This window comes from Miscanthus floridulus, chromosome 5, assembly GCF_019320115.1.
Source record: "Miscanthus floridulus cultivar M001 chromosome 5, ASM1932011v1, whole genome shotgun sequence".
Taxonomy (NCBI): Eukaryota; Viridiplantae; Streptophyta; class Magnoliopsida; order Poales; family Poaceae; genus Miscanthus; species Miscanthus floridulus.
Window position 1 is genome coordinate 98,093,826 of NC_089584.1, and position 19,316 is coordinate 98,113,141.

At 49.6% G+C, this 19,316-nt stretch overlaps 1 protein-coding gene across 3 annotated transcripts; it reads right to left on the bottom strand.

Annotated features, from left to right (window-relative positions):
* Positions 1-735: 735 nt before the first annotated feature.
* LOC136450302 (glutamate synthase 1 [NADH], chloroplastic-like) lies at positions 736-18,928 on the bottom strand. Of its 3 annotated transcripts, XM_066450694.1 has the most exons (23): positions 18,542-18,928; positions 17,625-17,983; positions 17,394-17,513; positions 17,189-17,302; positions 16,943-17,095; positions 16,760-16,860; positions 16,399-16,495; positions 15,805-15,914; positions 15,563-15,666; positions 15,272-15,451; positions 14,838-15,181; positions 14,682-14,746; positions 14,128-14,597; positions 12,945-13,814; positions 11,946-12,100; positions 11,664-11,825; positions 9,878-11,407; positions 9,423-9,641; positions 2,670-2,944; positions 2,246-2,551; positions 1,797-2,064; positions 1,391-1,645; positions 736-1,281 (listed from the first exon to the last, which is right to left on the bottom strand). In XM_066450694.1, the coding sequence occupies exons 2-23, from the start codon at positions 17,958-17,960 to the stop codon at positions 1,024-1,026; spliced, it is 6,492 nt and encodes a 2,163-aa protein (XP_066306791.1). In that variant the 5' UTR covers positions 17,961-17,983; positions 18,542-18,928; the 3' UTR covers positions 736-1,023. The 3 variants fall into 3 exon arrangements, with proteins under 3 accessions (XP_066306791.1, XP_066306793.1, XP_066306792.1); XM_066450696.1 differs by lacking the exons at positions 16,399-16,495; positions 16,760-16,860; positions 16,943-17,095; ... (2 more) ...; positions 17,625-17,983; positions 18,542-18,928 and adding an exon at positions 16,070-16,347; XM_066450695.1 differs by lacking the exons at positions 16,399-16,495; positions 16,760-16,860; positions 16,943-17,095; ... (2 more) ...; positions 17,625-17,983; positions 18,542-18,928 and adding an exon at positions 16,010-16,057.
* Positions 18,929-19,316: the final 388 nt, after the last annotated feature.

Sequence of the window (19,316 nt, forward strand, 5' to 3'; positions counted from 1 at the left end):
TCACGCGGTTCGCCTCGATTCGGTTAGAGTCGAGCTTTGACGACGGGTGATGGTGACCAGTGCCGTGGTGCCACTGCCCCGTGCCCGCCCGGGAACGGAAGCGTTGCGTTGGTCAGGATTCTGGGTGTGTGACGTGGTGTTTTGTTGTGCGATAGGTGGGGTGGGGTCCCTATTCTGGAAAAAAGGAGCGTTTTCAGTTTCCTAGAAGCTGGTGCGCGGAGCGTATCGGAAAATCTGTTTGCAACTGAACTGATCGACCGTGGGGGCCTGGGGGGCGACTCCCGTGTGAAGGGATCTGTGCTAGGCTTTGCGTTGACAGGTCGTCGTGAGCTAGTACCACAGGTCCACTGTCGTTGGTTTACTCCGTTCTGTTAAGTCATATTTTTGTTTCGTTCACGCAAGACTTCAATTGCCTATTTTGTTCAATGGTTATTTTTCAAATATTCAATGGTCCAACCTGTTGTCATTTTTCTGGATTTTCAATCGTCCTGACAGTTTCAGAGCAGCTGGTCAGGCATGGTGGGTTAACTCAATCACGAAGCCGCGGGCGTGACGAGCTAAACTATCCAAATCCAAACACCACCAACAAAGGTGTGTTCGTACAAGTCGACCGAGAACGAGACTCGGCCTCATATAGCAATTGACCTTCACAGACTCGAAAGATGTAAACTCTCGGCAAATTTGCAGACTGGTGGCTCAGGTGTGCTTGCATACAAAGAGAAAATAATCGCCATATTACCCAACAAATTTACATCTATTTAATATTTAACAATGGGAAAACTGCACATTATTTGGACTACAAAACCACATGCAGACATGCAAAACATAATAACTGGCGAAGAAAAAGAAACAATAGCCACCAAAACTTTCAACTGAATTATCTATCGTCAAAATATAGAAGGGCTTTCTTTCCTTAATGAGCCCGGATGTATCTGTTTCTTAGACAACTACAAGAACAGTATTTGCTGTGAGGAATCACAGGATATACTGACGAGAACCTGAAACATGCTTCAGTTTATGCTTTTATGCCGCAACCGGCTGAACGAGCCCTGCCCCGGAGGGAGTGATGTCGCCTGCAGCATTCTGATCATACCTTGATAAGTAATTGTCTACCGCTGCAGCAGCCTGCCGCCCCTCCGTGATAGCCCAAACCACCAGTGATTGTCCACGTCTACAGTCCCCGGCTGCAAACACACCATCAACACTGGTCGCAAAGTCTCCAAACTGCGCTTTGAAGTTTGATCTGTTGTCCTTCTCCAAACCCAGTTTCTCAGAGATAGTCTGCAGGAAGAAAAGACTGTTAATTGACAGCATTTTTCATAAATGGTACTTTAGGCACTAGAACAAAGGTAATTGGGCACTAGAACGAATAGCCTTGAGGGGTACTAACCGCTTCAGGACCCAAGAATCCCATAGCTAGGAGGACGAGATCAGCCTCAATAATCTCTTCTGATCCTTCGATCTCCTTGAGTTGAAATCTTCCATCTACTTTCTCCCACTTCACACGCACTACCTCAAGGGCCTTCACCTTGCCATTTTCATTGCCAATAAAACGCTTTGTCAAAACTTCATAAGTTCTTGGATCCTTCCCAAACTTGGTAGCAGCTTCTTGATGCCCATAGTCAACACGGAAAATTCTTGGCCACTAAAAGCAAAAGGAGAAATAAGCAAATAAGAACACCCAAGCTGGAAAAGATGCACAAGCAACGATATATTCGTGCACTCAGCAACCTAAGGATAAATACAGTACTCTAAAAAACGTGATAAATGACTGCAAGGGCGAAAGATAGTGTCACCTGGGGCCATGGGTTGTCAGCAGCTCTATTGCTTGGTGGTTTTGACAGGAGTTCAAGATTTACAAGGCTGGTGCAACCATGCCTAATAGATGTGCCAATGCAATCTGTGCCTGTATCACCTCCACCGATAACCACCACCTTTTTTCCACGGGCGGATATATATTTACCATCCTCCAGGTTGCTGTCGAGTAAACTTTTGGTATTTGCATGGAGAAATTCCATTGCAAAATGAACTCCAGATAGCTCACGTCCAGGGATGGTGAGGTCTCTGTTAAGGATATGCTCATAGGTCAAAATACAGCACAACTATTGAAGTATATGTCACATCATGCTATTTTGTTGCAGTTATTGAATGATATACCATCTGTATCTTACAAACAAATACATGGATATATTTAGGAGCTAGTGTAAATCAAAATTTTATCTGGGTGCCTTTAGTTTGTTGTTACCTTGGTTTTGTTGCTCCACAAGCCAAAATAACTGCATCATTCTCAGACCGTAGACGTTCAATAGAGTACAAAGGATCACTACCAACATTGGCATTCACCACAAATGTGACACCCTCTTCAGCCATTAAATTAACACGGCGCTGGACAATGCCAATCTTGTCTGTCTTCATGTTTGGCACACCATACATCATTAAACCTCCAATTCGGTCTGCACGTTCGAACACAGTTACAAAATGGCCCATTTTATTTAGTTGATCTGCAGCAGCCAAACCAGCTGGTCCACTGCCAACAATGGCCACCTTCCTTCTGTAATAGGAACATTTCATTGTTAATGAGCATAACTGAGATACTACCTTAGTAGTGAAATTAAACTGCAAACGCAGAGAAAAATAAATGAATAATTTAAAAACTTAAAAGTAAATACCCTGTTCTTTGAAGTGGAGGTCGTGGAACCATCCATCCCTCTTCGAAACCTTTGTCTATGATTGCACATTCTATACTTTTGATAGACACCGGATTCTCAATGATCCCAAGAACACATGACCCCTCACAAGGAGCAGGGCAAACTCGTCCAGTAAATTCAGGGAAGTTGTTTGTCTCAAGTAATCGATCCAATGCTTCACGCCATCTGTTCTGGTGAACTAATTCATTGAATTCTGGGATCTTATTTCCAAGAGGACAACCAGCACCTGAACTTTCCTGTGAAAGTAAAACAAAAATGTTACAAAAAGAGTTCCAAAATCATATCATCAGTATGATGGATAAGTCTCATGTGTGGCTGGTCTTTGTGGGGCTATGATGCTCACATAGTCATGGTCCTTGTGGCTGTTTTTCTGTTTTTAGGACAGCATCTTAGACTAGAGGACAGCATCTTAGAGGACAGCATCTTAGACTAGAGGACAGCATCTTAGCTAGGACAGCATATTAGCATCTTAGACTAGCATCTTAGACTAGCATCTTGGCATATGCTTGGCTGGCTAGCAGCCTATAAATATGTAACCCAACCCCTTGGGTTGGCATGGCATTTGTGTGAGCTTGTGTGAGAAATAGACAAGAAAATTGCCCCAACTCCTAGTGTCATCCTCTCTCGATGAGAGTAAGAATTCTCCTACTACCAAGAGTGAGAATTCAGCGACTAACAAGTGGTATCAGAGCCAGGTTATCCTGTAGCCTGAGCATCTCTTGCTCATCTTCTCTCCCAGCCCCACAACAGCCCCAGCTGTTGGCAGCAGCAGCTCCTCCGGCCGCTCCTGTTCACTACTCTCCCAGCTCGTCTGAAGCAGCCCTCTCCCCACGCAGCAGCCCCCCGGTAGCGCGTCATGTCCACAGGGCAGTCTCAGCGCTCGGTCGCCTCGAGCACGCGGCGTCGGCAGGAGGCCGAACTTGCCGCGGCAGAGGAACGCGAGCGAGCGGCGGCAGAGACCGCTGCGGCGGCGGCAAGGGCGTCGAGGCTAGCAGCGGCGGAGCTGGCAGCAGCCAGAGCGGAGGCGGAAGCAGCGGCGGCGGCGAATGCAGCGCGTGCGGCGGCGGCGGAGGTCGAGGCTCTGCGCGGCAGCATCGGCAGCTCCATTTCCGCTGACGACACCGCCGACGCGGACCTCGAGCTGCTAGAGAGGGAGGCAGCGCGAGCGCGGGCGGCGCAGTGGACAGCCGCGCACGTCCACGAGCGTGGCGGCAGCCCAGACAGGCGCGGACGCGCTGGCGGCGCTCCTGGAGGAGGCGCGCACGGCGGTGGCGCTCCTGGGGCAGCCGCGCACGCCCACGAGCGCGGCGGCAGCCCAGACAGGCGCGGACGCGCCGGTGGCGCTCCTGGAGGAGACGCGCACGGCGGCGGCGCTCCTGGAGGAGGCGCGCACGGCAACGGTGGCGGACGGGTCGATGGAGAGCGCGGCCTTCACAGGCAGCGTGGCTCTCTCTCCCCGGATCGGTACCGACGGGTCGATGGAGAGCGCGGCCTTCACAGGCAGCGTGGCTCTCTCTCCCCGGATCGGTACCGTGGTTACCACGGGCTCCAGGCTGTTGTCAGGGACGTCGGTCCCGGCGGTGGGTGGCCTACCCTCACCAAGACCAACTACGTCGAGTGGGCTGCGGTGATGAGGGTAAAGCTCCAGGTGCGGCACATGTGGGAGGCAGTCCGGTACGGCGACGGCGACTACGACCTAGATCGACGGGCGCTGGATGCTCTCATCGCTGCAGTCCCGCCCGAGATGCAGTTCTCGCTTACCAGCAAGCGGACTGCCAAGGAGGCTTGGGACGCCATCGCTGCGGCACGCATCGGCAGCGACCGCGCCCGCAAGTCCACACTGCAGGCACTTCGCAAGGAGTGGGAGAACCTGGCTTTCAAGCCAGGTGAGGACGTTGATGACTTTGCTCTCCGTCTCAACACTCTGTTGCAGAAGATGGTGCAGTTCGGCGACGACACCTACGGCGAGGAGAGAGCTGTCGAAAAGCTCTTCCGCTGCGTCCCCGAGAAGTACAAGCAGATGGCTCGCTCGATCGAGTCGCTGCTGGATCTCTCCACGATGTCGATCGAGGAGGCGATAGGTCGCCTCAAGGTCGTCGATAGTGATGAGCCACAGTCCCTCTCAGGGTCCATCACCACTGGCGGGAAGCTCCTTCTTACTCGGGAGCAGTGGCTTGCCAGCCAGGGTGACCGGAGGAAGGGGGAGCCTTCTTCCGCGACAGGCGGCCGCAAGCGTGGCAAGCCACGCAAGGCGCGCAGAGACGCCCAGGCCGGGGCGCGAGGACGTGCCGAGGGTGATGCCCGCGGAGGCGCCCAGGGCGGCGCCGCCGGCAGGCACAAGCCGGCACGAGACGACGCCTGCCGCAACTGCGGCCAGCTTGGCCATTGGGCCAAGGACTGTCGACAGCCACGACGCGGCCAGGCCCACGTCGCACAGGCGGAGGAGGAGGAGCCGGCTCTGTTCATGGCACATGCCAGCATCGAGCTACCTCCAGCGGCACCGGCCGCAGCGGCTCTCCTCCACCTTGACGAGCCAAAAGCACACGCCCTCCTCGGCGACAGCTCCGGCAACGACAAGACTGACGGGTGGTGCCTCGACACCGGCGCCACCCATCACATGACCGGTCGACGGGAGTTCTTCACCGAGCTTGACTCTAGCGTCCGAGGCTCCGTCAAGTTTGGGGATGCCTCCGGCGTGGAGATCAAGGGCGTCGGCTCCATCATCTTCACCGCCGTGTCTGGTGAGCACAGGCTGCTCACCGGAGTCTACTACATCCCCGCGTTGAGGAACTCCATCATCAGCTTGGGACAGCTTGATGAGAACGGTTCGCGCGTGGTGGTTGAGGACGGAGTCATGAGGATTTGGGATCGTCGTCGTCGCCTTCTTGCCAAGGTATCCAAAAGCGCAAATCGACTCTACGTCCTTAACGTGCAGGTGGCACAACCCCTCTGTCTCGCTGCTCGTCGGGACGACGAGGCGTGGCAGTGGCACGAGCGTTTCGGGCACCTTCACTTTGAGGCCCTGAAGCGGCTCAGTGCCACGGAGATGGTGCGAGGCCTGCCGTGCCTCGACCATGTGGAGCAGCTCTGCGACGTCTGCGTGTTGACGAAGCAGAGGCGACTCCCCTTTCCCCAGCAGGCGAGCTTTCGAGCCAAGGAGAGGCTCGAGCTCGTGCACGGGGACTTGTGTGGCCCGGTGACACCGGCCACACCGGGAGGACGACGCTACTTCCTGCTGCTCGTCGACGACCTCTCCCGCTACATGTGGGTGATGGTCCTCGGCAGCAAGGGAGAGGCTGCGGACGCCATCAGACGCGCGCAGGCTTCTGCGGAGGCGGAGTGCGGCCGCAAGCTGCGCGTGCTGCGCACCGACAACGGCGGCGAATTCACGGCGGCTGAATTCGCGTCGTACTGCGCTGACGAGGGCATTCAGCGCCACTACTCCGCGCCGTACAGCCCGCAGCAGAAAGGCGTCGTCGAGCGGCGCAACCAGACGGTTGTGGGGATGGCTCGGGCCCTCCTCAAGCAGAGGGGGATGCCGGCTGTCTTCTGGGGAGAGGCGGTGGTGACGGCCGTCTACATCCTCAACCGCTCGCCTACCAAGGCGCTCGACGGCAGGACGCCGTACGAGGCTTGGCATGGGCGCAAGCCGGCGGTCTCCCACTTGCGGGTCTTCGGCTGCCTCGCGTTCGCCAAGGAGCTTGGCCACATCAGCAAGCTCGACGACAGGAGCACTCCGGGAGTGTTCATCGGCTACGCGGAGGGCTCGAAGGCCTACCGCATCCTCGACCCGAAGACACAGCGTGTGCGCACGGCGCGCGACGTTGTGTTCGACGAAGGGCGAGGATGGGCGTGGGACAAGGCGGTGGACGATGGCTCGGCTCCGACTTACGACGACTTCACTGTCGAGTACGTCCACTTCGAGGGAGCTGGGGGAGTAGGCAGCTCTTCTTCGGTGAGCGCGTCTACCCCAGTCCCCGAGCCTCCACCGACCCCGGCGCCTGCTACTCCGACAGCTCCACGCTCTCCAGCCAGGACCTCGGCTGCGATGAGTTCTTCGCCGGCTCCACCACAGCCGGCAACGCCACGCACTCCAGCACCGACAGGCACCTCTCCGGGCACGTCTACTCCAACACCAGCTCGTGTCGAGCATAGCCCGGTTGAGCTCGCTACTCCGCTCTCTCACGACGAGGAGCGCATCGACGCGTACCACGACGGCGAGCCGTTGCGGTACCGTACGATGGAGAACCTTCTCGGCGACCAGTTGGTGCCGGGACTGGTGCCTCATGACCTGGAGGACCTGGAGGCGCAGTTGCACCTTGCGTGTGACGACGGCGAGCCTCGGTCGTTCGCAGAGGCCGAGAGACACGCGGCATGGCGCGCCGCGATGCAGTTGGAGATGGATGCGGTTGAGAAGAACCGCACCTGGGAGCTTGCTGATCTTCCTCGTGGTCATCGCGCGATCACCCTTAAGTGGGTGTACAAGCTGAAGAGGGATGAAGCCGGTGCCATCGTCAAGCACAAGGCTCGCTTGGTGGCACGAGGTTTCGTGCAGCAGGAGGGGGTCGACTTCGACGACGCCTTTGCTCCCGTGGCACGGATGGAGTCCGTGCGACTCCTCCTTGCGCTAGCTGCCCAGGAGGGCTGGCGTGTTCATCACATGGACGTCAAGTCGGCATTCCTTAACGGCGACTTGAAGGAGGAGGTCTACGTGCACCAGCCGCCGGGATTTGCGATCCCCGGCAAGGAGGGCAAGGTGCTCCGCCTGCGCAAGGCCCTCTATGGCTTGCGGCAGGCACCGAGGGCGTGGAATGCCAAGCTGGATTCCACGCTAAAGGGGATGGGCTTTGAGCAAAGCCCGCACGAGGCGGCCATCTACCGACGGGGCAATGGAGGTAATGCCCTGTTGGTGGGTGTCTACGTCGACGACTTGGTGATCACCGGCACCAAGGATGCGGAGGTGGCGGCATTCAAGGAAGAGATGAAGGCCACCTTCCAGATGAGTGACCTGGGGCCTCTCTCCTTCTACCTGGGAATCGAGGTACACCAGGATGACTCTGGGATCACGCTTCGACAGACCGCCTACGCCAAGCGCGTCGTTGAGCTAGCTGGGCTCACCGACTGCAACCCAGCTCTCACTCCGATGGAGGAGAGGCTGAAGCTGAGCCGCGACAGCACGACGGAGGAGGTGGACGCTACGCAGTACCGGCGTCTTGTGGGGAGCCTTCGCTACCTCGCCCACACACGGCCGGACTTGGCATTCTCCGTCGGCTACGTTAGTCGGTTCATGCAGCGACCGACGACGGAGCACCAGCAGGCTGTGAAGAGGATCATCCGCTATGTTGCGGGGACTCTCGACCACGGCCTCTACTACCCGAGGTGCCCTGGGGCGGCACACTTCGTCGGGTACAGCGACAGCGACCACGCCGGCGACATCGACACCAGCAAGAGCACGAGCGGGATCCTCTTCTTCCTCGGCAAGTGCCTCGTTAGCTGGCAGTCGGTCAAGCAGCAGGTGGTGGCCCTGTCCAGCTGCGAGGCCGAGTACATAGCGGCCTCCACCGCTTCGACTCAGGCGCTCTGGCTCGCTCGACTGCTTGGTGATCTCCTCGGCAGAGACACTAGAGCGGTGGAGCTCAGGGTGGACAGCAAGTCCGCTCTGGCCCTGGCAAAGAACCCCGTGTTCCACGAACGCAGCAAGCACATCCGGGTGAGGTACCACTTCATCCGAAGCTGTTTGGAGGAAGGGAGCATCAAGGCGAGCTACATCAACACCAAGGACCAGCTTGCGGACCTGCTCACCAAGCCCCTTGGGAGGATCAAGTTCCTTGAGCTCTGCTCCAGGACCGGGATGGTTCAACTCTCCCACAAGACGACGCACAAGACTTAGGGGGAGAATGATGGATAAGTCTCATGTGTGGCTGGTCTTTGTGGGGCTATGATGCTCACATGGTCATGGTCCTTGTGGCTGTTTTTCTGTTTTTAGGACAGCATCTTAGACTAGAGGACAACATCTTAGAGGACAGCATCTTAGACTAGAGGACAGCATCTTAGCTAGGACAGCATATTAGCATCTTAGACTAGCATCTTAGACTAGCATCTTGGCATATGCTTGGCTGGCTAGCAGCCTATAAATATGTAACCCAACCCCTTGGGTTGGCATGGCATTTGTGTGAGCTTGTGTGAGAAATAGACAAGAAAATTGCCCCAACTCCTAGTGTCATCCTCTCTCGATGAGAGTAAGAATTCTCCTACTACCAAGAGTGAGAATTCAGCGACTAACACAGTATTCAGTAGTAGATAAGAAAAGGACCAATCAAGTTGCATTACAGAAGTATACTGTAGAGAAACAACAACTTCAATTCAGCAACTGAATCTGAATACAGAAAATGTATCCATCTTAACGATGATGGAAAGAGAATTAACATATATGCTCCCTTAAGGTATTGAAGCATTCAAATTTTGTCCTAAATTATAAGGTATTCTAGGTGAATTAAATCCCCCAAAGTCTCAATCACATCCGTACCTGCCATTAGTGTCTACAACCAAGCTCAAAATATGGTAAGCACAAAGTCTATCTATTGTTAAGGGAGGGGGAGGGTTACGTGCGCCATATGCATTACCCCATAATTTGTCCTAAAATCCCTAGGATTCCTTATATTTCAGAATGGCGGGAGTATATAAAATAATAAACAGAAAAAATAGAAATATCACCTGATGACAGAAAGGAGTGCCACAGTCCATGCAACGAGCAGATTGTGTATTTAATAGTGGACCAGGTGTTGATTCAATTGCAACTTCCTTCCAATCTTTAACACGCTCTTTTGGATCTCTGTATGAAATACTCTCTCGATCATATGTAATAAAACCTCGATACTTTTTGGCATTGGCAACACGTGTTGGTCGGCTTGCTGACTGATCAGGTTGTACTTTCTGTACATGAAAGTTGATACAAGTAGTCAATGAGAGCTTCCAAGAATTGGAATTTAATCATTAGCTGTTCTCATGAATAAACATTTGTGCAAGGATTTAATTCTCTATTGAATGAATATGAAATCATAAATAAACTAGAAATGTTTAGGTATGATGAATTAATAGTTTACAATAGCTAAGTAGGAATCCGTGATATGAAAAATGAAACAGAGTTGCCACTTGAAAATGCATCTCACCTTAGTTGTCACAGAAATTCCATTTGCCATCTTAGGCTCCTTTGCATGCTTAGCAACAGCCTTTTCCACCTTCATGTTTTCTAAAACCCTCTTATAATCCCTTGGATATACTTTTACAAATTTTGGAAGAAGATTATCAAAATCGGAGAGTATGTCTCTAGCCAAAACACTCTGAGTGTTGTGACGATGTTGCTCAATCATCATTTTCAATGTGATGATGTCATCCTCTTCCTCCACATGATATAGGTCAACTAACTCATTGTTGCAGCGAGCACTGAATTTCCCATCAACATCATAAACATAGGCAATGCCTCCACTCATGCCAGCAGCAAAGTTCCGCCCTGTTTTTCCAAGGATAACCACAGTGCCTCCAGTCATGTACTCACATCCATGATCTCCAATTCCTTCAACCACTGCTTGAGCACCTGAGTTGCGAACACAAAACCTTTCTGCTGCCATACCATTGAAATATGCCTCTCCCTTGGTAGCACCATATAGAGCCACATTACCAATGACAATATTGTCCTCTGGAATAAAAGAACTGTTCCTTGGTGGGTACACAACAATTTTACCACCAGATAAGCCCTTACCAACATAATCATTGCTGTCTCCTTCCAGTTCAAGAGTGATTCCAGGACAAAGAAAAGCACCAAAACTTTGACCAGCACTTCCAGTAAACTTCACATGAATTGTACCAGCAGGCAATCCATTCATGTGATAACGTTTTGTGACTTCATGACTGAGCATAGTTCCAACTGCTCGGTTCGTGTTCTGGATTGGAGTCTCAATGAAGACACGGACTTGCTTTTCAATAGCAGTTCTTGACAAATCTATTAGTTTGTTATCTAATGCCATGTCTAGGCCGTGGTCTTGCTTCTCAACACAGTACTGAGCAACACCTGGACGAATCTCTGAAGCTGGTTTCAAGATTAGTGAGAGATCAATGTTCTCAAGTTTCTCATTGCTCTTCACTACTTCTGGATCAACCTCAAGCATATCAGAACGTCCAACCATTTCAGTAATGGTGCGGAACCCAAGGTTTGCCATGATTTCTCTTAGCTCCTCAGCAAGCATGAAGAAAAAGTTAATGACATGCTCTGGTTCTCCAGCAAACTTTTCTCGAAGCACTGGGTCTTGAGTAGCTATACCAACAGGACAAGTGTTCATGTGGCATTTTCGCATCATAATACAGCCAAGTGTGATCAGTGGGGCAGTGCTGAAACCAAATTCCTCTGCACCAAGCAAGCAAGCAACAGCAACATCTCTACCAGTCTTCAACTGTCCATCTGTTTGCAGAACAGCTCGACCACGAAGCCCATTTGCTACTAGAGTTTGATGCGTCTCAGCCAACCCAAGTTCCCATGGAAGTCCCGCATTCTTGATACCTGTCCATCTTGAAGCCCCTGTGCCTCCATCATGGCCAGAAATAAGAACATGATCTGCATGTCCTTTTACAACACCACTAGCAACAACCCCCACACCAGCCTCAGAAACTAGTTTGACACTGATACGGGCTCCAGGATTTGAATTCTGCACAGGCAAGAATATCACTATCATTGAACAGCATTTGCAAGTTGGAGATTCACAAACATGCATGCAAGTTCACCAGTAAAAAGTAGCAAGAGTAGCCCTCACAGCAAGTGATCCACGAATATTAAGAGCAATAAGAGGACTTCAGAAGTTGATAAGACAGGGAGTATTAAAAAAAATTGAGCCAACAGCAACAATCAATGAGCCATGGACCTTGTGGTATAGAAAACAGCATTACTCTATTAACAATTTATACCTTAAGATCATGTATAAGCTGTGCAAGATCCTCAATCGAATAAATATCATGATGCGGAGGTGGACTGATCAGTCCTACACCAGCTGTGGAATGTCTTGTGACAGCAATGTCACCAATAACCTTGTGGCCTGGAAGCTCACCACCTTCACCAGGCTTGGCACCCTACAGAAATTTAAGGTAAAAAATACAGTAAATCCAAAATGAAATATGGAAGACCCATGTTCTTTCAACAGGATGTAATCATTTGTAATGGCTGCATAGTGCATAATGTTGACAAAGTACCTGAGCCATTTTTATCTGCAGCTCATCTGCATTAGTCAGGTAATAGCTGGAAACTCCAAACCGTCCACTAGCAACTTGCTTGATCGCACTTCGTCTTGGGTTCATTGAGCCATCAGGAAGTGGTTCCATCCGAGAGGGCTGTTCCCCTCCCTCACCTTCACAGATATATTAAAGAAAGTGCATTTGGTCACATAGGTCTTAGACTTGGGAATAAGTATATTTAATATTAAGATCTAGAAGTAGGGGCCTCCCATGCTGTTGTGGTAAAAAAATACTACTCATGTTCCTGAACTACAATATGAGACAACAAATTAAAGGGGTTTATAATAAAAAAGGAACATTGCATGCAGCAGGCTGTAGGAGGAAAAAATGACTATTCCAGTACTTCTATTTAACCCCAGAAATTTAGAGCAGATGTCCTCAGCAGTTTTGTACTACCGTTTTAAAATTACAAAAGTAAGGCAAAAAAAACTTATCTTGCAGTAAATTATAACAAACAAATCAGTATGAAATGTTTTCAAAAGCTAGTATTCAAAATCAACAAGATGGAAAGGTTACCAGAAGGCATGGGATAAGTTTATCTAGAAAGAGCAGATATGCAATGAATAATTTAGTTTAATTTGAGGTCACAGGTTCGAGTCGCGGTCTCCTCGCATTGCACAGGCGAGGGTAAGGCTTGCCACTGACACCCTTCCCCAGACCCCGTACAGAGCGGGAGCTCTCTGCACTGGGTACGCCCTTTGATAGCAACAACTTAACTATAGTTTTAGACACGATTGTTTCTAAAATGTTGAGTGCAGAGGACAGGCTCACATAATAAATGATAGGCAGCATGCCCTTCATGTTTCAGGAAAAGAACAGCACATCACTCTTACAAAAACTACAGAATGGTCCATACATCCTACTTTTATTCAGATGGTTTTCATGGAGCTAGTGTGCCCAAAAAAAATATCCTCCGCATTTATTACAGAGAAATGCTACATATGGATGAGAACATACCTGTATTAGATTTTCCTCCAAGTTTGTTCATGGCAATAGCAAGGGCAGTATGTGCTTCCAATGAAATAGAACCATAACTCATTGCTCCAGTACAAAAGCGTTTCACTATCTCACTTGCAGGTTCAACCTCATCCAAAGATATCTTGTCAGAAATATCTTTAAATTTCAGCATACCACGTAGATTGCACGCCTTGTTGAGCTCCTGAATTCGCTTCGAATATTCTTTGTATGCTGCCCGGCTGTTGACTCTAGCTGCTTCTTGTAATTTTCCCATTGCAAGTGGGTCATTGAGATGAATTTCACCATTTTTCCTCCAGTGGTAATCCCCTGGGTTCGGAAGGGCCTTTGCATCTGCACTGCCAGCTGGAGGGGTTCTTGATGGGAAAGCTAATTCATGAAGACGGAGAGCATCTCGTGCAAGCATTTCAAATGTTGCACCCTCAATTCTGCTAGGTGTGCCTTCAAAGCACTTGGCAATCACTTCGGAAGAAAGACCAAGAGCTTCAAAAATCTGCGCACCTTTGTAGGATGCAAGGGTGGATATTCCCATCTTCGCAAGAACTTTCATCATTCCATAGTTAGAAGCATAGAAATACTTCCTCACCAGCTCTTCCTTTGAGTAGGGTTGTCCATCACCATTAGGAGGAATCTTTCCATCCTTCTGCAAGCACCAAATTGCTTCAATAGCCAAATAAGGGCAGATAGCATCAGCACCAAATCCAACCAGGGTGCAGAAATGGTGCACTTCACGAGGTTCAGCTGACTCAACCAACAATCCTATGCGTGTCCTCTCAAGATTTGCAACAAGGTGCTGATGCACTGCTCCCACTGCTAAGAGAGAACTGGCAGCAACACAATCTGAGGAAAATCCTGCATAACAATTTCAGGCAAATAAATAAAGTCAGATCTCCATGGCGTGAAACTTTGATGGACTGTCATAGGAATTGAATTGTGTAATGTAGGAGCTAATCTCAAGCTAAACGAAAAGGAATGAGCAAGTTAAGGCACATTGTGCAAATGAAAAGAGCAACAAATAGAATGCTTGAAGATGTTTGTAAGCTATAACAAATTTGTAGAATGCATTTAACTCATCTGTGGGGAAGTTTAATTAACTGGTGGGTGATCGGTATAATCATATATAAGATACAGAACAAAAATAGACTACTGTAATTAAATTTCTAACCTCTATCTGAGAGAACCAAAATAGTGTAGCCCTTGCGTATGGCTTCACGAGCTTCCGCACAAATTCTATCCAGAGTTTCTTCCAAGCCCTTCCTTCCAGACTTTTTTGGATAAGTTATGTCGAGCACTTTGCTTCGCCAACCTCGATAATTCATCTTTTTAATAGCCTCCATTTCATCAATAGAAACCAAGGGACCTTTAAGTGCAAGGCGGTTGCATTGTTTTTCAGTTGTTTCCAACAAGTCACCTTCTGGGCCAATCATACACTCCATAGATGTAACAATCTTCTCTCTAATAGGGTCAATCGGAGGATTTGTAACTTGTGCAAACATCTGCTTGAAGTACTCAAAAGTTAATTTTTCCCTGTTTGACATCACCGCAAGTGGTGTATCATTTCCCATGGAACCAAGAGCTTCCACTCCATCCTTAACCATTGGCAGTAGCAACATGTCCAGGGCTTCCACCGTGTACCTGGTGTACATCAGTTAACTATCAGCAAAACTTGAAACGCCAACAGGTACATCAGTTAACTATGAGCAAAACTTCCTTGCTTACCCAAAGGCCTTCAGTGGGGTCAAAATCCCATTGATACCAACACCATCCTTGTTCTCATTCTTTTGCTGCACCAAATTGTAAGAGTCATAACTACTAAATTACTTAGGTTTTGCCCAAGTTGTCAGTAGTAATGTTGGTGCATGGTGAAGGACTTACTGGAAGTGAGCTAGAAATGCTTGGAGCAACTCTATCGGTTTCTGGCACTGATTCTACAATATCCTTGAGGCATATCTTTTGTCTCTTAAGCCATTCCCCATACGGGTGAGCTTTAGAGTATTGTGTTTTCAGAGCTTCATCATCCACTACAGTGTGATTCTCAAAATCAACCAATAGCATCATTCCAGGGTTCAGCCTGCCTTTTCTCAGCACGTCTTCAGGAGGAACATCAACAACACCGACCTCACTACCCATGATCACACGCCCACTGTGCGTTACATAAAACCGACCAGGCCTCAAACCGTTACGGTCCAGGGTAGCTCCAAGGTAACGGCCATCAGTAACTGTAGGTGAAAGACAAGTTAGGATTGAGTAGATCGAGTGACCAGTAAGAAGAATGATCAGACAAGGAAAGTGAAATAGAATATATTTACAAGATATTAGAGCAGGTCCATCCCAAGGCTCCATAAGTGCTGACGCGAACTCGTAGAGAGCTTTCTTCTCAGGATCCATGTTTCCATCATTCTGCCATGCCTCAGGGATCATCATCATCACAGCTTCTGGCAGGCTTCGCCCACCTCGGACAAGAAGCTCAAGAACATTATCGAATGCGCCTACAGTTAACATTTTTTCCACGTAATAAGTTTCCAAAAGATAGATAAGTATTTTTCATTTGCCAGGTGTAACTGTGCATCACACAACACTGAAACATTATGTGCTCATACCAGAATCAGAAGAGGTAGCATCAACAATTGGCAGAATTCTTGAGAGCTGCTCCTTTGATAATCCAAGCTTCTCAGCCTCTAAGAGACCCTCACGTGCTGTCATCCTGTTATAAATCCAGATTACTTAAAGACAAGCTAAGGGCCATAAAATCCAAACGGCATAAGAATATGGAGATGACTGTGTTCACACCAAACTATGAAACTATTGTTACAGCAGATGTAAAAAGGTTTAGCGAGATTACCAATTCTTGTTTCCTCTAAGGGTATTGATCTCTCCATTATGACCTAAAACACGCATTGGTTGCGCCCGGTCCCAGCTGGGAAAGGTGTTTGTGGAGAACCTTGAGTGAACCTGTTTTAACATATGGATTTTAGAAATCATGTTACAGCCATAGTTTGCAGCTTTAAGTTGCTGAATAGAACATCAGAATGAAGCACTAGCACTACCAAAAAGAAAGCGTCAGTTGCACAGAATTTCATGCAAAACAGTTGGGAGCCCTAAGCTACCTCAAACCAAACACATTTCCTTCCCACCACCTAATCGGAGGTCACATCCTGATGAGTCGGGCATAGCAGTCGGCCATAGCAGAACTGCAGCTGGACTCTGCAACATGGTTATCGGGTATCAACTAATAGAGATTTCTAATACTTCACTTTAAGGCATCAAGAACCAGGACTGAAATAGCATATGAGTAGAGCATTGATGGTAAGACAGTTCAAAGTTTGATGCCTGCATGGAAGCGTATCTTCTTACAACAGCCTTGCTATAGGTTGCCATCTGCCGAGACTATGATCATGACAAATTTTGTGTAAGAGTGTCAAAGTTTTGCATTTACCAGAGCCATATAACTCATGAAGTTTTCATGACCTAGGTCTGCATAGTAGTACCCCTTAAGCTGGCATGGTTTAAGCTGGCCCTTGTAAACAATAGTCCTGTAATATAAAGAAATACATGTTCAAATAAGAATTATTCATACAAACATAAGGCAACCAAAATGTCATTTGGCTACATATTTACAATTGTTAAGGGCAAATGGAAGGCAATATTTTGTTGTCCCCCTATAGAAATTCAAAATTCTTTCCAAAATTCCATTCCAAAAACTGTGCTTAGTAGGGACTCCCTGATCCGCTTCAGCCATGAAACCTAATGAAATCAAAGCATAAACAAAAAAAATTCAAGTGAGAAAAGGGAAGCACCTTGAAGACAGAGAGCACATGTAGAAATCCCTCTCTCCTCCACGCTTAATGTTCAGAGCAGCTCGGACGGAGATGATTGAGAGTCTCCTAAGGATATATAGCTACGACAATTCATGAAAAAATGTTAAAGCCAAATCCATCACATGTGCTGATGTGCAATTACATCTAATGGTATGAAATTACCTGTTGCTCAAACTCAGCCTCTGATCTTGAACTCTTGGTAACGAAAACCTGCTCAATGACTGGCTCAGTCTCGAGTGCAGATTCACCCAGGTCTGAGTTGTCAGTCGGAACCGGACGCCACCCAAGTACTACATGTCCCAGTGATTCCGCGACCTGCAAGGACAAGATCATTAATCAGAGAAACGAAAACAAGCAAATCCTGCATTGCTCATAGGCTATCAAATTTATTAACAGTGTTACACCAACCTTCTTAAACTCAGCTTTGCCCTTCTCACGACGCTTTTCATCGGTTGGCATAAAAAACATTCCAACAGCATACTCGCCTGGTGGCGGTAGCTCAAACCCAGCATCCTTTGCGACCTGCAGGAACACCAAAGCAAAAGCGTTGAATTAACTGTCGAAAAGAACAGTTTCGCTTTCTTCTATTTCTTTTTGTTGCAAAGAAACTCACCTCTTTGAAGAAGTCATGTGGTAGAGCGACCATGATGCCGGCACCATCTCCGGTGTTCTTCTCGCAGCCGCAGGCACCACGGTGCGCCATTCTCTCAAGCATCTCAATAGCATCATTAACCTGGGGTAAATAAAAAGGAGAGGAAAATTGGCATCCCGAACGTGGTAAATCAAAATAGTGTAACTACAATACATGTGGCATCGCCTCTTTGAAGGAATCGATGAAACTCACAGTCTCGCGTTTGTAATCGCCAGAAAGCTCAGCGACAAACCCAACGCCGCACGCGTCGCGCTCGAACGAGGGATTGTAGAGCCCAATGCTGCTGTTCGGGAGCTTCGAGAGCGGCCTCACCACCTCGGCGTCGCGTGCCGCCGCGCGGGGCGCCCGCGGAGCGACGCGCTCCTCGGTGCGCTGCACGCCGCCGAGGGACCCGCTGCCCTCGAGGGAAACGCCACCGTAGGCTTGCCAGCCCGAACGGTACGGCGCCGCCACGGAGCGGCCGCGCCGGGCCCGACGACCTGCGCCCATCGGCGCCGATTTCAACGCTGTCCCTTGCGCCGTCGACATGGCTCAGCAGCAAGCCTCACTACCTGCCATGCAACAATCAAACGACGACGAGCATCAGATGGTGTTCGCTTAGCGAGCGATTCATCGATCTAGTATGCCATGCGGGCAAAAAAAAATAGGAGCCAGAAATCCGGGAAAAAACGTATTAAAAAAAAGCACCGGAAAAACTAGCAGAAAGCTCAAAGCTGTCCCCTTCCCTACGCCCACATGTCAACACCATAAACATCCAGAAAAAGATCGTGCGCCCCACTCTGCAGTGTAACAGGGCACTCCCAAAAAAGAATTTACGAAACAAACGCCTCAGCGGCGGAAACACACGCAGGGATGAACAGATCTACTAACCCCCCGCACGGCGGCGCAGATTCCTCTGCCGCCGCCGCGACACGGCAGATTCACGAAGGAGCGCACGGACGCAGAATCAAACATCAACGTATCGAAATAAATTAAAACAACGAGACGGCCGCGCATGCCACCAACCACGCACGCACGCTACAGCCGAACCAAACCGCCAAGTTGCAATCCCGTCGGCTTTTTTTAGCGTCTCGCGGGTCCTGGCAAGCAGGGGTGCAGGGAGCGGATACCTCTCTCTCTCCGTCTAGCCTGACGGAACCGGTGGCTGCGGGCTCACGACCGCGTTGTGGCTCCGACCTTTTCTCCGCCGCTACCTTCGCGACTCCACGCCCGGGGATCGGTGTGTCTTAGATTTTGGCTGCACACCCCACGCTCGTCCCCGGCGGCGGCGCGGCGGGGAGGGGATCGGTGTCGTGGGTTGGTGGGAGCGGGACGCCGCCTCCGTCGTGGGGTGCCCTTCCTCCCGAGCGTCGCTCGCCTTCCTTGACCTCTCCTCCGGGTTAGTATAGGGCGTTGGGGAGCATTCGGCGCCCCTGCATTTATAGAGGGAGGGAGGGTGGTGGTGGTGAGCTCGCCCTCGCCGCGCCTGCCTGCCAACCTACCAGCCCCGGTCTCCTCGTCTCGCGTCGCGTAACCACGCGCGCAACCCACTGCCTATATTTTCGCCCCTGTTATTCTCACAAATTTTGTACTACCCTAATCTCAAAAAAAAAATGTACTACCCTTTTTGTTTTTCTTTATTTATTTGTTATTTTATTTATGTGTGTTTTTTTGTTGCTGGTGTTAGGTGATGGTATCTCTGCCATATTTCGTATGGGTCCCCGCCAGAATCAGAATTCATGGTAGTGGGCCCGGCCCGTTGTACCCTTGCCCATATGGTGCTTTTTGGTGTATAAAAAAGGAAATTTGTTAGCAAATCATACTCTGTATGTAAACATATGGCATTTATTTGAGATATCTTTTTTGAGGAACATATCGAGGGTGTGCTTGGTTGACGGTCAAAAC

Coding starts and splice junctions, on each gene's coding strand:
- LOC136450302 (XM_066450694.1), bottom strand. CDS start 17,960: ATGTCGACGGCGCAAGGGACAGCGTTGAAATCGGCGCCGATGGGCGCA. Junction 2,945..9,422: donor GCACTCCTTTCTGTCATCAG/GTGATATTTCTA, acceptor TTACTTTCACAG/GAAAGTTCAGGTGCTGGTTG. Junction 1,282..1,390: donor GATTCTTGGGTCCTGAAGCG/GTTAGTACCCCT, acceptor TTCTTCCTGCAG/ACTATCTCTGAGAAACTGGG.